General features: G+C 33.9%; 2 protein-coding genes and 1 pseudogene across 2 annotated transcripts; 1 reads left to right on the forward strand and 2 right to left on the reverse strand.

Annotated features, from left to right (window-relative positions):
* The first annotated feature begins 461 nt into the window (after window positions 1-461).
* Window positions 462-7,616, forward strand: LOC114762527 (sulfite exporter TauE/SafE family protein 3-like). The gene is made up of 12 exons (XM_028952023.1): window positions 462-739; window positions 849-1,008; window positions 3,317-3,517; window positions 3,896-3,957; window positions 4,072-4,105; window positions 4,326-4,435; window positions 4,872-4,958; window positions 5,055-5,105; window positions 5,274-5,495; window positions 6,478-6,571; window positions 6,951-7,091; window positions 7,196-7,616. The coding sequence occupies exons 1-12, from the start codon at window positions 524-526 to the stop codon at window positions 7,279-7,281; spliced, it is 1,464 nt and encodes a 487-aa protein (XP_028807856.1). The 5' UTR covers window positions 462-523; the 3' UTR covers window positions 7,282-7,616.
* Window positions 7,617-11,067: 3,451 nt separating this feature from the next.
* LOC114762537 (uncharacterized) lies at window positions 11,068-12,901 on the reverse strand. The gene is made up of 3 exons (XM_028952033.1): window positions 12,104-12,901; window positions 11,602-11,787; window positions 11,068-11,494 (listed from the first exon to the last, which is right to left on the reverse strand). The coding sequence occupies exons 1-3, from the start codon at window positions 12,566-12,568 to the stop codon at window positions 11,216-11,218; spliced, it is 930 nt and encodes a 309-aa protein (XP_028807866.1). The 5' UTR covers window positions 12,569-12,901; the 3' UTR covers window positions 11,068-11,215.
* Window positions 12,902-15,687: 2,786 nt separating this feature from the next.
* On the reverse strand, window positions 15,688-16,491 carry LOC114762518 (hydroxyphenylpyruvate reductase-like; annotated as a pseudogene).
* Window positions 16,492-16,521: the final 30 nt, after the last annotated feature.

Here is a 16,521-nt window from a genome sequence, read left to right on the forward strand (position 1 = left end):
GAGAGATATATTAAGGAGGAGGAAGAAGAAGAAGAAGGACTGGTAGAGTTTGAGCTGGTAGTTATATCTTACAGCCATAGTCAAGAACCTCCGTTTTATTATCTTAGCCCCTTGAGATTTTTTGCAGCTCTCTCTTGCTTCTTTAAAATATATATATATATATATATATATTGGAATTGAGAGATAACTAGAATTAAGGCGTTGTACACCACATGTACCGCCAAAAACAAGCATTTAAATGAGAAAGGAGTGTTACTACTTACAAAAATTTGAGAGAGAGGGGAGGGGAAAATCACAGTCTGAGTTTTCTACTTCTAAACCAACCTCTCTACTTGAAGAACTTGCAGAGCTGTCTAGTTTGTTTGAGTGTGCCAATGGGTTCGAAGTTATAAAGTCTACGATCAAAACAAAATTGTGGTTTGATCAAGTCCGCCAAAAAGCCTCCTCCTTTTCTGTTCTTTCCGGGGTTTTAAGAATCTGCAGAAACCGAAAGAAAAACAGAAGGGATAGAAGCTAGCACAAAATGGCTGACAATACATCAAACAGGTGGACTACAAGGTTGATACTGATTCTGGTTTTAGTCTCAAGCTCCATTTCAGCTCATCAAAACCGAACCCAGATAGCAAGTTCATCAAGCAATGACATAAACGAGGTTGAAGCTAAGTTTCTTGAGAAAGTATTCAACTTGATGAGACCCTCATCGTCACCAAGCAGGTTGGGATACCATCACATATGGCCTGTAAGTATATATATGCTCGGAGATTTCTGATTTTCATTTCAGTTGTGCTTGATATGATTCGATTTCAAATGTACGTTGAAGAAGAAAAGATTGTGTATGGTTTCTGCAGAAAATGAAATTTGGATGGAGGATTGTGGTGGGAACCACAATCGGATTCCTTGGAGCGGCGTTTGGGACGGTGGGTGGAATTGGTGGGGGAGGCATATTTGTGCCAATGCTTAAATTGATTATTGGATTTGATGGAAAATCAGCTACAGCTATCTCTAAATGTAAGATCCAGACATTTATTTTATTTAATGCTTCTGCACTTTTTACGGAACCTGGCCTATCCACACTCTAATTTCCGTCTTCCGGTGGTTCATCACTTCTTCTTGTTTTTATTTTTTATACGCCTTCTCTTGTATGTATTCTAGCATTTACACCACAGGTTACATGATATGTGTGTGTGTGGATAAACATACTTTGCTAGTCCTATTCACGGGTCATTTTCAATATCTTCTATATAGACTAAGAAAAACCTTCAATTTCATTAATTTTTATTTAAAATTTAATAATTTTTTAATTTTATTCATATTTAATATATATTATATCTTATGTAAACAGAGTTATATATAGCAATAAACGAAGGGTAAAATTGTATATATATAAAAAAATTTCTCATTGTCCTATAAATAGGATAAAAAATGTATTTTCTCTCTACCCTATAAATAGGACTAGAGAAGTATGTGATAAAAAATACTTTTCCAAGACTATTTATTAGTCTTAATTTAATTTTTTATTTTCTCCTAAATATATATCATGTTCGAAATTTCAATGCATGATATTACTTATTTTCAAGGAAGAATTACAATTAGGTCCCATCCAAAAAAATTAAATACAAAAAAGTCTCTTGAAATCATAAAATTATTTTGAAGTCCTAAGAGAATTTTTTACAATAAATTTTATTTGTTTAATTACCAAATTTTTTTTTAAGTTTGCATTGACAACTGAAAGAGTAGTGGTTGACAACTTAGAGTTCAAGGATTGACAACTATCACGGCTTGTTTGATAATACATTTTCTCAGCATATCACATCATAAGTTGTCAAACCAACCGCGATAGTTGTCAATTTTTGCACCTTAAGTTGTCAACCACTGCTCTTTCAGTTGTCATTGCAAACTTAAAAAAAAGGATAATTTGGTAATTAAACAAATAAAATTTATTGCAAAAAGGTCCATTGGGACTTCAGAATAATTTTATAATTTCAAAGGACTTTTTTGTATTTAATTTTCTTGGGTGGGACCTAATTACAATTTTTTCTATTTTTAATAATATACTCCTGCTACTGCACTGCAAAGGCAGTTAGGATTTGAAATATTGGAACATTAAATAGAGGGCAAAATTGAAACAGAAAAAATAATTACTATTACGTATTATACATAGATCCAGTGTAAAAAAAACCGGACCGGACCGGCTGGTTCAACCGGTAAACCGGTGAACCGGTCAGTGGTTCGGTCCGGTTCATAAGCTAAACCAGGGACCGGTTCAAACCGGATTGAACCGGTCAAACCGGTGTGAACCGGTGAAAACCGGTAAAAACCGGTATGAACCGGTTTAAATAAATATATTGATATTTATCCTATTTTTTCTCATTTAACTCCTAATATCTCAATTATTATAGATTTAAATGAATTTTGATGATGAGTTTGGCATCAATAACTATTAATTTTAGTTATTGAAAAAATTATAAAGATCAAAATTCTCAATATTGTTGTACTTTATTATTATTACAATCAAATTCTTATTGTATTTCTTTATATTTTGTTATTAGTAATTATTATTATTGTTATATTTTGTCATTTTTAATTAAATTAAATTATTTTAATATGACCGGTTTGATCCCGAGTTGACCCCGGTCTGACCCATTAACCCTTGAACCACTACCTCAACCGGTTTAGTGTCCGGTCCGGTTTTTTGTTCCTTGCATAGATCTTTTTTTTTTTTTTTGGCCAAACTATTACGTATTATACATAGATCTTGATTTCTCCTTTATCTATGCGCTCTTCCCCCATGAGGACAGGCAAATAGGCACGGAAAAGTATTATTCTTTGGGGGAAAAAATAAGGCATTTTAATTCCACGATCTTAGAATAAGACACTTACAATTATAAATGAAAATAAGAATAATTCTAGATGCATTCAATAGTTGAATATAATGGTTTCTTAACTAAGCAAAATTATATTTTCGTTTGAGTTTTCTTTTCTTTTTTGAAAAATGAATTTTCCTTTGTTACAATAATAAGTTCATTATACATATATAAATATAGGAAGAAATCATTTGAGTATGTTTGGGAGATAATTTCTACATGAGAATTTTTTTTTAAGTATTTTATTATCTTTTTTCTCGTTGTGAGAGATATTTAAATTACCAAACAATCCCTTTATATTTTTCGTAAAATGGAAAGATGCAATGTATTGATTTTTTTTTACAAGAAAAATTGTTTATGGAAATAAAGGTGGTACGAGGTGGGTTTTGGTTTTTGATGTAATTAATAATGTATAAGGAATTGTGTAATTTGTGTGTAATATTATATTGCAGGCATGGTAACAGGAGGAGCAGGCGCAACAGTGGTATACAATCTAAATCGAAGACATCCAACAATGGAGCTTCCTTTGATAGACTATGATTTGGCTCTTCTCATTCAGCCAATGTTGGTGCTCGGAATCAGTATTGGAGTCATTTTGAACGTCGTTTTGGCTGATTGGATGGTTACTCTTTTGTTAATTGTCGTTTTCCTTGGTATATCTAAATCTCAACCAGCCCTACAATAATCTACTTCTGATACTTAATATAAAAGCTAGATAATTAATTTACGAATATTTAAAAAATTAATTAAATATTAGTTATTTGTAATCATGTTGTTTTTCTTAAAATATTCTTATTAATTATGTGTATTAAAATGAAAATTGCTCTTTAACATATGCAATCACCATGCGGATTATTTTGAACAAAAATGAATAATTATGAGAGGCAAAATGAATATTAGAGTTTTATATTTAGAATCAAATTAAATCTCTAATTGGCTCTTATATTTAGCACCAAAGATAGTATATAATTATATGCATCATGTTTTTAATTAATTGCCATTCACGTGTCTGGGTTCGTTTCATTCAACAGTCGTTTCAACTAAGGCTTTCTCAAGGGGCGTTGAGACCTGGAAAAAAGAGACCATTCTTAAGGTTACTCTCTTCGTCCTCTTTCGAACTGATCATACATTGTTCATGTGCGATGTTCTTAATCTTCTCATGTTTTGGAACTTCATTTTGATGCATTATTCCTTATTATGATTTCAGGAGACTGCTGCTAGACAGGCTCCACCATTGATTGGTAATTAAGAAATGATCAGATATAAACTCATCTATGATTTTACTAGCTCCGGTAATAAATATATAAAATCCACCACTTTATATATATATATATATATAGTGGATGTTATATTTAGTACAGGAGGTAATAATATTACACAATAGATAAATGCATGAAAGTCATTATCTATGTATATTAAATGGAATAATGAGGTTAAATAAATTTGACTTGTGATCGCTAGATAGTATTGAGAGGAATGAAGAAGAGGCCGGCGGATACGAGGCTCTGCCACCAGGTCCAAGCGACGACAACCGCAGAGAAGCCACAGATCAACAACCAAAGAAAGAAAAGGTCAGAAGCTAGAGATCAGTATATCATCGTCTATTGCTTTAGTATTACTGCCTCCGGTACTTGTGATAAGAGCTAGATAACTAATAAAAAAAAATAACTAAATTAGTTATTTATAATATTGTCTTGCCTAAAATATCTTTATATATATATCATTTGTGTACCTTGAAATTATCTTTTCATAAAAACTTCTTATCATGCATGATCACAGATTACTTGGGAACAAAATAGATAAATACTGGAAAAAAAATAGATTGAGATTTTATATTTAGAACCAAATTGAATTTTCAACTAGTTCTTATATTAACAACAAGAGATAATATTATATATATATATATATATATGTATACCCCGATGAAGCAATTAGTATTAATTGTTTAGTTCGAGAGAATGTCGATATAAATGTACGTAGACGTATTAATGGTTTAATTTCATGCAGGTTTCTCTTATAGAGAACGTTCGATGGAAGGAACTAGGGCTTCTTTTCACTGTTTGGTTCATCATACTCGCCATACAAATTGCAAAAGTCGATACCCTTCAACCTCATATATATATATATATAGTTCCCATGCATTTTTGGTTCCATGCATGCTAACCAACATAACTTATGCTTTTGCAACAGAGTTGCACAGTAACGTGTTCAGTAGCATATTGGGTATTGAATCTGCTACAGGTACGTGTATAAGATTTAGTTTGTAGTGTAATTTAGAGTCGAATGTAGTAGCTAGCTAGTCTATTTTGAATTAGGAGAGCTTGACAGCCATTGCTGCCCTAGCTACTTGACTCGAATTGGATTTTTTGGAATCTAATATGAGTTTTTTGGGGAGTGAATAATGATCAGATACCAGTGACAGTGGGAGTGACATCATACCAAGCAGTGATGTTGTATCAAGGGAGGAGACGGATGGCATCAATGGAAGGACCACGGCCAAAATGGAAAGTGAATCAATTAATCGTGTATTGTGCCAGTGGCCTAGCTGCTGGTATTGTTGGTGGCTTGCTTGGCCTTGGTGGTGGCTTCATCCTAGGTCCCCTTTTCCTTGAGCTGGGAATCCCTCCTGAGGTATATACTCTCTTTGGCTATAAATGTATAAGAATGCGCAGAGAGATTTGATTTCGTCCTAAATAATACTACTTTCGGTTCTTAATATAAGAACAGGTTTGACTTTTATTTTGGTCTTAAATATAAGATTCTAATTCACTTTGTCTCTTATGTTTATCCTTTTTTCCCCCTAAGATGGTCCTTATAATAATAGTAGTTCTAGTTAATACAATTGATTAGCAAAGGTATTTTAGGAACAACAATACCTAATTATTACAAATAACTAACTTAGCAAACTTTCTTAATCTACTTAAATTAGTTAACTAGCTCTTATATTAAGGACCGGAGGTAGTATAATATATCGATCCACTTTATTTTTTAAATTTATATTTCTCCGGTCCTTAATATAAGACCCATTTAACTAATTTGATTAGATTAAGAAAGTTAGGTAAGTTAATTAATTATAAGAAATGTGACACGTTTTTTCTAAAATACCATAATCATTTTTCTTGATACCCCCTTTTTCTCTTTTACTTGATTATGGTTGAGGAAGTGTCTATAGGGGTAATTTAGAAAAAAATTGATAAATATGAGAAATATGTCTTATATTTAGGACCAAAACCAACTCAACAATTATGTCATATATTAAGAACCAGAGGAGTAATTTTTTGGGATCACAATAAGATTCTAAAAAAAGAATGTAATTACTAAAAAGTCTCGTAACAAGTTTTAATACAGGAAATTATAACAAGGTATATGCTACTCTTTTGTCATTGGCGTCTTTAGTGCTTATATTCTTTTCTTATGACTTGAGAATGATTTTCTCTCATTTTTCTTTAAACTTTTCTTTTGATTGCGCCTATTAAGAGAAATTTACATTAATAAAGTAATTCCCAATACAAACAATTAAAAGGCATATTTTAGAGAAATTAACATTTTTTTAACAATTAACTGATTTAATTTAATTATATACATCTTTTTGATGTCCTAAACTTATATGCAGGTGTCAAGTGCCACATCGACTTTTGCCATGGCATTTTCTGCATCAATGTCGGTGGTGGAATATTACCTTCTGAAACGATTTCCAATTCCTTACAGTAAGTATATAAATTTAACAAAGATTACTGATAATTATTTTCGCTGCTTATATACTACCTCCGGTCCTAATTATAAGACCCAGTTGACTTATTTGAGGAGATTAAGGAAGTAAGTTAAGTTAATTATTTATAATAAATAAGTGTTGTCATTCCTAAAATATCCTTGCTAATTAAGTATATTAGCTAGAACTATTATTATTAGAAGGACTATCTTGGAAAAAAATGCATAAATATGAGAGAAAAGATGGATTAGGGTCTTATAATTAGGACCAAACAAAAAGTCAAACGGAGTCTTATATTAAGGACTGGAGGTAGTATATTATAGTAATCTATTTTTATATATGTACTCTTGAAAAAAAAAAACCAAAACTTTTTGCAGCACTTTATTTTGCGGGAGTAGCCGTTATAGCCGCAGTTTCAGGACAATATTTGGTGAAGAAGCTGGTAGCCATAATAGGCAGAGCTTCTTTGATCATTTTCATTTTAGCCTCCACGGTTTTTGTGAGTGCAATATTACTAGGCAAGTATCCTTATTAATTAATAATTATTATTTAAATACTATCAAATTCTTATTAATTAATTCGTATTATGTCTTGCTTTCTTTTTTAATGTAATTATTTGCAGGTGGCGTGGGCATAGCAGAAATGGTGGAGCAGATTGAAAAGAAAGAGTACATGGGTTTTGAAAATCTCTGCACCTCCACCGGCTAAAATTTAAATATAATGACAAAACCATCTAGAAAATCAAACAACTTAACATAATTTATCAGGTACTTCTATCAAGAAATAAAATTGGCACCTTTTTTGGCCAACAAAAAGAAACTTGGTACCTTTGTTATTTATCTCTGCTTTTTTTTCCCCCAACTCAAGGTATATTTAGATCGGGAGTATTAAGATGAAAGTCATCTTAATAAATATGCTTCCCGAAATTTAAATTTGTATTCTTCTTATGGAAATAAGACTACTGACAATCTCAATCAACAACTTGTTGATTTTATTATGTATTTTAAGGTAATATAATGATTAGTCCTTATGATTTATATTAATTTTAATTCTGATCTCTTAAATTTGAAACCCTTGATTTTGGTCTTTTAAGTTTATCCTGTTTAAAACGTTGATCCTTATATTTTTAGAAAGACTTGTCAAACATGCTTATGTGTTATTAACACCGTTAACACTACTGAGGTGGATGCTGACTGAACTATATGACATGGCTTTAAAGGGAGGAAAAAAAAAAACAAAGGCCCTCAATTTGCCCTTCCTAGTCGACCACGTCGTTGCTTCTCCTATGAAGACGACTCAGCTTAAACTTAAACTCAAACAATGAAGAAGAATGGTTCTCTCCTCTCTCCTCCTCTCATGGTCGACGTCACTGGTTCACCAGCGAAGATGATGATGAACAGTGTTCCTCTTTGTTGTTTGGAACCTATGGTGCTTGTATATGCTGACAACACCTTCGCCGATCTTCTATTCACGTGATTGCACCTCCACCCTTCCACTTATTGTGAAACTCAACTAAAGATAGAAGAAGGACCCAACTCCAACACTTCTGTATGTGAGGAATGAAATAAAAAAGTGACAGACAAAGGACCATACGTTTGTCATGATTGTGAGGAGGACCTGCCCTGTTTTTTAATAGGAAAACAAAGTAGACCAAAGTGCCCATTAACAACATAAGGGCTACCACTAATAATCTAGAGTACCATTCCAATCTCCCAGGCCTTCAATAATCAATTATATATTTCTTGGAATCCTCCTTGTATATATAATTTTATACGATATGGCTGTGGAATCTCTGTAATTTTCATCGAATCAATATGCATATAGCTAAAGTACTCAATGGGGGACCTGAGCTTGCTTTTTTGACATTCTGGAAGTAAAAAACAAAGAGCTGAAACAAGAAACACACAAAAAATTAAGTTCCAGTAGCTACTTGCAATTGCATGATGTACTTCACAGCCTCTGGACCAAGAATCTGGAGGCCATAGCAGTTTGATAAGGCGGCCTTAGCTAGGCAGTCTGCTATTCCATTATCATCCCTGTCAAGATAGACCAGAGCCACGTGCCAACTTCGATTCATCACGCTTCTGACTTCTTTGATTTGTTGAGAATCCTCATGTAGATCCGGTAGTTCATTTTGTATCAGGTGCAAAGCTTCTTGCGAATCACACCCGAGGAGGATGTTCTTACAACCACCATCCCAAGCACGTTTAAGGCCCATGAGACAGCCCCAAATTTCTGCAGATAGCGAGTCGCCCGTATGACATCTGAGCTAGAAGCCTTTCGTGACTAACCCATTAATATCTTTGAGAACACCTCCACAAGCACAAACTTCACAGTCATCAGAAGAAAACCTTCTAGGACTGTCACGATTCTTAGTTTTTGACAGATTAGTTCCTGCCAATTTGGCATGTGCGCTTCCCATACCACGCAAAATTTGAATGCTGGAGATGTCAGCACAAGAATTATTGTGTACCCGATCATTTCGATCTCGCTAGATAAGCCAACAAATGATAACAAAGAGGCCTTTCCAGTACCCAGTTTGTTGACTCACCGAGCACTTCATATTCAGATGAAACCACTCAGTCAAAGAGCCTGAGAAAAACCTGTTGCAGTAAGATGGTTTTATTATATCTCTCCATAACTCCCTAGTCTCTTTGCAATCTCTTAGTGCATGAAGCGCAGTCCTCCTCAAACAGCTTGCATCTATCACAGTTGCCAGTAGGATGGAGATTCCTTCGTTGCTTCGTTTTGCTAGTTGTAAGTCTATCATGCAAGATGATCCTAGCAAATGTTTTGCACCGTTGGGGAGGACCTTGCTTTTAAGGGCGAGGAGAGGGCCATTTTTTTCCTTCTTAAAAGCCATGTCATATTGACATATAGGCCGGTCAGTGTCCACCTCAGTATTTTTAACAGTGCTAGTAACGCATAAGCATATTTGACGCTGTTAAATCTAAGCCTAAGTCTTTCTGAAAACGCAAGGACCAAGGACCATCGTTTTAAACAATGTAAATTTAAAGGACGAAAACCAAGAATTTCAAACTTTAGGGACCAAAATTAAAATAAATATAAACTATGAGGACTAATCATTATATTAAACCGTGTGTCATCCTTCGCGTTCTAAGGGCAAATTGTGAAATTAATATATTGATGCTCAATTTCATGGGCGGCTCCGAGATCGGTACATACAGGTAATTCTTTTTTGTTTTTTGGAGTAAACGTTGCCAATTTTTATTGGGCCGTCTGGGCCTAAAATCTTAGGTTTTTTCAGTGTTCTGTGTTTGTCATTTTGCAACGTTTACTCCAAAAAAAAAGGGAAAAAAATTCCAATCTAATTCGTTATGAAAAATCATTGGTCATTTTGCAGACTAATTTTTCCCCCTTGAGAGATTTATTATTAGACAGGTTTTGATATATTGGATTATTTCGCAGATTATTAGGTTTCTTCTGATATGTCTAAATCATGAAGAAAATATTATAACATATTTTGAAATCGACTATCTAATTTTGTTTGAAATTATTGAGGAACATCTTCGACTAAAATATTAAGTCCCTAATTTTTTTCCATCAACGTTTACTTAACTGAAACTCTTGAAACAAAAGATTCATTAAAATTGTAACAAAAAAAAAAGGACCCATTAAAAAAAATTCTCTCTCTACCGCTTGCTCCATTCTATATCTTCTATTTTTATTTTTATTTTTTTTATATAAAAAGACAATTATATTAAAACAACATTTAAAGTACAATGTCCATAAATCATGAGACTTGGTACAATTGACACTTGACACAATAGATACGAAGAAGTTAACGTAAATAATCTTTTTGAGTGGCCATGTGGTGGGATCGATCTTTTTTTTCCTCCGGGTAAATGATCTTCTCTTCTCTAAATTATTAAAGGTGGGTCTTTCATGGTCTGCCATTATATATACTCCTCCGGTCCTAATTATAAGACCCAATTGACTTATTTGAGGAGATTAAGGAAGTAAGTTAAGTTGGTTATTTATAATAAATAAGTGTTGTCATTCCTAAAATATCCTTACTAATTAAGTATATTGGCTAAAACTATCATTATTAGAAGGATTATCTTGGAAAAAAATGCATAAATATAAGAGACAAAATGGATTGGGTCTTATAATTAGGACCAAATAAAAAGTCAAATTGGGTCTTATAATAAGGACCGGAGGAGTATATATATATATATATACTACATCCTGTCTTTAATATAAGATCTTGTTTAAATGTTTGATTTTTATCTTGATCCTAAATATAAGATCCCAATCCACTTTGTCTTTCATATTTATGTATTTTTTCCCAATATAATTTTTCTAACAATAGTAATTCTAGCTAATACACTTGATTAGCAAGGATATTTTAGAAAAGACAAGACCTATTTATTACAAATAACTAACTTAATTTCTTTCCTTAATCTTTTTAAATTAGTCAACTAGTTCTTATAATTAGGATGAAAATTTTTGTGTGTGTATATAAACCAGACGTTAAAAGATCATTAAATGGCTTCTTCACCAGCAATCAAAATCACATACAGATCCAACATTTCATGCTTATGCGTATTTCACAATTTACAACCATAAATTAATTTGCACAAAAAGGCCCACAACTCACAACACAACACAAAAAGAAAACTCATTGATAGATGCAAGAACTCTTCTTGAACTTGAAGGGTTTGGATCTGGAAGAGTTGAGAACCAAAGGGCAAGTAATTTCCTTGTAGCGCTTTGCCCTCACAAGTTTGCCAACTACATTTCCTCTTGAACTCATCTCAAACTTCAGTGTGAGAGGAACAACAACCCCTGTTTGGGACGGTGTAATAGTTGATCCAGCCCCGTATAGTGGAACCTTGTTTCCTTCCAAGTTCACTGATACAACTCTCTTACTTTTTCTGGGCTGATAATACTTCTTTAGCTGCATCCAAACACATCATGAACAATTAGATACATATATATATATATTGTGTGTTATATTAATTGCTTGAATTTGGTAAATCAGTAATAAATGATGATGTTACTCGCCTGACCAGATGCCACTGTGATATCAGAAAAGAGGAGATTGATGGGAGAGGAATGAACATGGATTCCAAAAAAAGTGGCAGGGTTATACACATTTATCCGCAATGATCCATTTATTGTGAGCAACTTTGTTGGTACTCCTGTGGAGTCTGAACCTTCCCCAACATACAGATTATGTACTGTCAAGCTCTGCAAAATAGTGTCACAGTGCATCCTAATATGATAAGGTTGCTATCCATAACCAGAAATCTGAGACTAACTAGTAACCGTACTTTGCTATCCATAACCAGAAATTCTGAGACTAACTAGTAACCGTACTTCCTTGTTTTCCCTTTCGTCCTTCTCCAAGACACCTTTAGTTACTTCAATAACTTTATCAACTTAGTTTATAGACAGTTTTAGTAAAAAGAGACAGTAAATTGTAACTATGAAAATGCAGAAAATCCACAGGAATCAGAAATTCTAGTGGTGAGATTGAAGGATATTGTTTTGAATTTAGACTGACCTTGACGGTAAACTCTGTCTTGAAAGGCCTGCTAGCACCCCAAATGATCAAGCAGAAGACAGTGAAGAGAGCAACGAAGCTGAACAGAGCAATCAGAGCCTGGACTCGTCTGGTGAAGGCCAATTCTTTGAGCTCATCATATTCACCTTCTTCCATAATCACATTACACTCAGGCCAGCCCTTGTCATTCCTCTTTCTGCTTCCTCCTTTTCTGCCTGAAGATGACCTGAAAATCCCAGAAAATCTGCTCGCAGACGAGTTCCTTGAATGCCTCCCAAAAGAAGGGTGTGAAGGAGACTCCATAGGGCTATTGGATATAGGAGTCGCTTGCATTGACGACGACTTGTCCCCATCGTGAGAGTCCCTTGACGGACTCTGCACGTAGTATACAGGTCGTTTGGGAGACCTTGAAGGTGAAGAAGATACTAAACTCGTAATATCTGATTCTGACTTCGCCGAAAGCATGATGATGATGGTGATAAAGAAGGGGATTTCAACCAAAACCCCAGTTAGTGAAAGACTATTTCCAGGAAAAGGAGCTAACTTTGACAATTACACGGACATTGAGTGGCACCTAGAAAATTTTTTCAACAGTTCTGAACAAAATGAATATAACCCAGAAAGCAAAACCCAGAAAGTTCTGTGCTTTTTACTCTCTCTGTGTCACTGTGTCAGTGTGCATGAGTGCATGGAATGAAGAAGTGAGAATGCCCAACGAAGAGGATAAAATGCTGCTGAAGAGTAAAGAAGGTAAGGGATGATGATTAGTGAGAGAGAGAAGTGACCAGAACCTCATAAACAGACAGAAACAGAGGAGGCTGGCTGGTGAGTGTCGGCAGCTTACTTTAGTTTGTTTAATATATGGAAAATGTGATCTAATCAGACTGTGGGTCACGGCATATTTGTCAGCGTCTATTTAATTCTGCTTGTTGCTACAACTTTAATTTTGAAGTGAGAAGCGTACGCAGTCTTAAGTCGAGGTATATCACTCCATCTTATATTTGAAAGAAAAAAAGAGCTTGAGTTTGGGTAATGTCTTTTTCTTTGGCTAAAACTTAATGCAGAAGATATGTAAATATTTTGAATGTTAATAATTGATGCATGATATAATCCCTTTAATTAAGAAATATGTGTAGAAAAGATCAACTTGACTACTCGCTACTTAATACAGACAACGTTAATAAATAAGAAAATCATAAATGTAACAAATTACATAATGCATAAGTCAATTAACTGATGTTGCATATTTGAAAAAGTTACAAGAATTAAGCATATTTTATGTCACGCTAAGAAGGGATTTAATGAAACATGGCACAAGAATGAACAGGATGTTTAAGAAATGGGACCAGCGTCATATAAATAAATTAAATTCTAAGGCCAGCCAACCTTCATAAAGTTAAAAAATATAGAATGGTCAAAATCATCATTTTGAAGTTTGAACCGAATTTAGCTAAATAAGCCTAACTCACGGTTTAATGGCATAAAATACTATTTCTCCGGTCCTAAATATAAAACCTTTATGTACACTAGTATAAGGGTCTTATATTTAAGACCGAAAGAGTATCTTATATATGGGAAGTCGTGAGTTTGATTATAATTGTAATATGTTGGCGTCTACTCTTTAAACCCAAACAAAAATTTTATTAAATAAAAAATTGACTAATTTTGCTAACGCTACCCGAAAAATAATAAATTGATTGGCAAGTTAAGCCTTTTGTGGTTAAAAATATGTCACCTATAGATTCCACTAATCATGTATTCGTTTTTTAATATATGATTTAATTATTGAGTTGATTTTAATCTTAAATGTAAGAGCTATTTTTTATATTTATAAATTTTTTTCAATTATCCTCATTAATACTTCCTCAATTATAATCAAGTGAGAGAGAGAGAAAGGGTATTAAGAAAAATAATTATAGTGTTTTGAAAAAAATATATTATGTTTCTTATAATTAACTAAATTATTTAATTCTTTTAATATAATCAGATTAGTTAAATATGTACAGAAGATAATAGAATAGCTTAGTGGCGAAAAACATAACCATGCAGTACGATCTAATCAAAAGGCCACTAAATGGTGTCCAACCAAGAACTACATATATAATAGTACGGACGGCAGATATGGGAATAACCCAATATGTCATAATTATTCATGGCCTTGTATCTTCAAAGGAAAACAAAACGTGATATCAGCATTACATCAGCCGAAGATCCTTATTGCAGGAAATCTTTCCTTCGCATCATTTAAATATCGCTTACAAATAAATTAAAGTGCAATGGAAAACAATCATCAATAAAACTAATTTCATCTTAAATTAAAATACTTGTCATAATATCAAGTCACTACTAAAATAATAACTTAAAAAAAAAGGGCAAAAACAACAACAGTTAGTTGGATAAATGTCATCATGGAGAGTGATGGAGAGTTTTAATAATGCATGCTTGTTATGCTATTAGGGCATTTAAGGCTAAGAGTTGTTAGAAGTTGAAGGGAGAAAAGACGAAGGAATTTGGCCCGTTGCAGCGATTTCCTGCTTGGAATACTCTCATCCTATCCCTTGTCTCTGTTCTTGGGTGCCAGCTTGGGTCAGTTCCTCTTGCTTCTTTTGTGTAACGACATACATAAAGTGACACAGGGACCTTTCTGGGTTTTGAAGAATAGCTGGCTCTAACAACTACATATCTAAAATTTATCTGATTTTCAAGACAGATATATACCAGAAAAAGATTATGTTTAGTACTTAATGTATTATAATTTCTGCCTTCTCTAAAAGCATGAAACTGAAAAGACTGTGATAGTGTAACGGTGACTGTAACTGTAACTGTCCTTCAATCTGATAATGGGGAACACAGATCAGATTTGAGGATAATAGAAGGATCAATGAAAATTTTCCGACTGTTGTCTTTAAAATAAGAAAAAAAATCATTTAAATCACAACTGATTTCTAGTCCGATAAAAAATATCCTGGCCCAAAAATTGAGTAAAATAAAATTAAAAAATTTGTGACACTAAACCAGACGGCATCAAAATCTTCACTGGCCAGCCACTTCCATTTCTAATGTCATGAAAATAAGTGCAGCACCCTTATGAAGACCGTTCATGCGGAGAAATCAATCACCAATCAATCAATCAATCAATAATATATCAATATTCCTGTAATAACTGTTCTCACATGTCAAGGCTCCACCACGGCTTCCTTGCAGCCACAAAACACAAAACACTGTTCATAGGGCCGTTTTAGTCTTCGGGAAAGTGAGTCGGCTCATCCAAGCCGATCCATGGTAAAAAGTATCAATAAATTGGCTTTTCTAAATAGCTGCTCACCCTAAATTGCTTCAGCTTCTGATTAGAAAAAAAAAAAATGTGGCAAGTTGGTGAAGCATCAATAATAGCAGTTACTGCCAGGTGCGAAACCAATTTCACCACTCAATATCCCATACAGAGGGAACTCCTGCAGAATACATAGTGAGAAACATTTTCAACTGGGTGCGAAGTCAACATCCCATAATGTAAATGTGCTGCCAAAGATGCAAGTTTTTTAGATATCAGCAATCAAATTCTTCAATACTTTAGCGCTAAGTTGTGAAAAATATCAAGTCATCGTATTAACGCTAGTGAACCTAATACCTCTCACTCAGGAAACTTTACATAACTTTCGTCTACATCCATGTTCTATCAAAGTTCTTGAATTTCTAAGAATGATACATGCCAATTTCCAGAAATACTAGTTTGAACCTATTTTCAGTGTGATGAAATGTTGGAAAGGGAAACATTTTAAAAATTTTAGAAACTAAAGTCATAGACCTCAATCAAATTACTGGATTCAGAAGTGGCTTGTTGAGGAAATGTGCTCTAAGTTTTGAATCACAGTTCCGCCATTGCCTTGCAGGTTTCGATCGTGTCAGTCCCAACATGAGGCAAGCAAGAGCAGCATTTTCAAGGCCAAATAACTGTTCAGGCACCTCTGGTTCATCTTCAAACCATCATCAAGCCCAGCCCAGCTAGTCTTCCTTCAGTTAGTGCACGCACAAGCTCAGGTTCATCGACGTGTTTCCCTCGCCCAATATTGACGAGTATGCCTTTTGGTCCCCATGCATCGATAACTTCACGATTAACAATGTGATAGGTCTCGTTGGTAAGAGCACAAGCAACAACAAGGATTTCAGAATTGGCTGCCAGTAAGATATTTGGAGTATACTTATACCTGGTTCTGGTTTTTCACTTCTTGAATGGTAACTAACTGAAACCCAAATGCTATAGCTCTCTTTGCTATTGCTGAACCAATCCTTCCCAAACCAAGAATTCCCACTGCTTTACCGCTGAACTGAAATGCACAACATAATTCAATACGAAATCTGGAAGAAGATATTGAAAAGCTAGAAGCTCCCTATCCTCCCTCATTGCAAGAGAATTTAGA

Source organism: Neltuma alba, unplaced genomic scaffold (genome assembly GCF_004799145.2).
Source record: "Neltuma alba isolate B1F8T4 unplaced genomic scaffold, ASM479914v2 tig00001742_pilon, whole genome shotgun sequence".
NCBI lineage: Eukaryota > Viridiplantae > Streptophyta > Magnoliopsida > Fabales > Fabaceae > Neltuma > Neltuma alba.

Coding starts and splice junctions, on each gene's coding strand:
- LOC114762527 (XM_028952023.1), top strand. CDS start 524: ATGGCTGACAATACATCAAACAGGTGGACTACAAGGTTGATACTGATT. Junction 740..848: donor GATACCATCACATATGGCCT/GTAAGTATATAT, acceptor TGGTTTCTGCAG/AAAATGAAATTTGGATGGAG. Junction 4,959..5,054: donor TCGCCATACAAATTGCAAAA/GTCGATACCCTT, acceptor CTTTTGCAACAG/AGTTGCACAGTAACGTGTTC.
- LOC114762537 (XM_028952033.1), bottom strand. CDS start 12,568: ATGCTTTCGGCGAAGTCAGAATCAGATATTACGAGTTTAGTATCTTCT. Junction 11,788..12,103: donor AGACAGAGTTTACCGTCAAG/GTCAGTCTAAAT, acceptor ACTATTTTGCAG/AGCTTGACAGTACATAATCT. Junction 11,495..11,601: donor TCACAGTGGCATCTGGTCAG/GCGAGTAACATC, acceptor GTTTGGATGCAG/CTAAAGAAGTATTATCAGCC.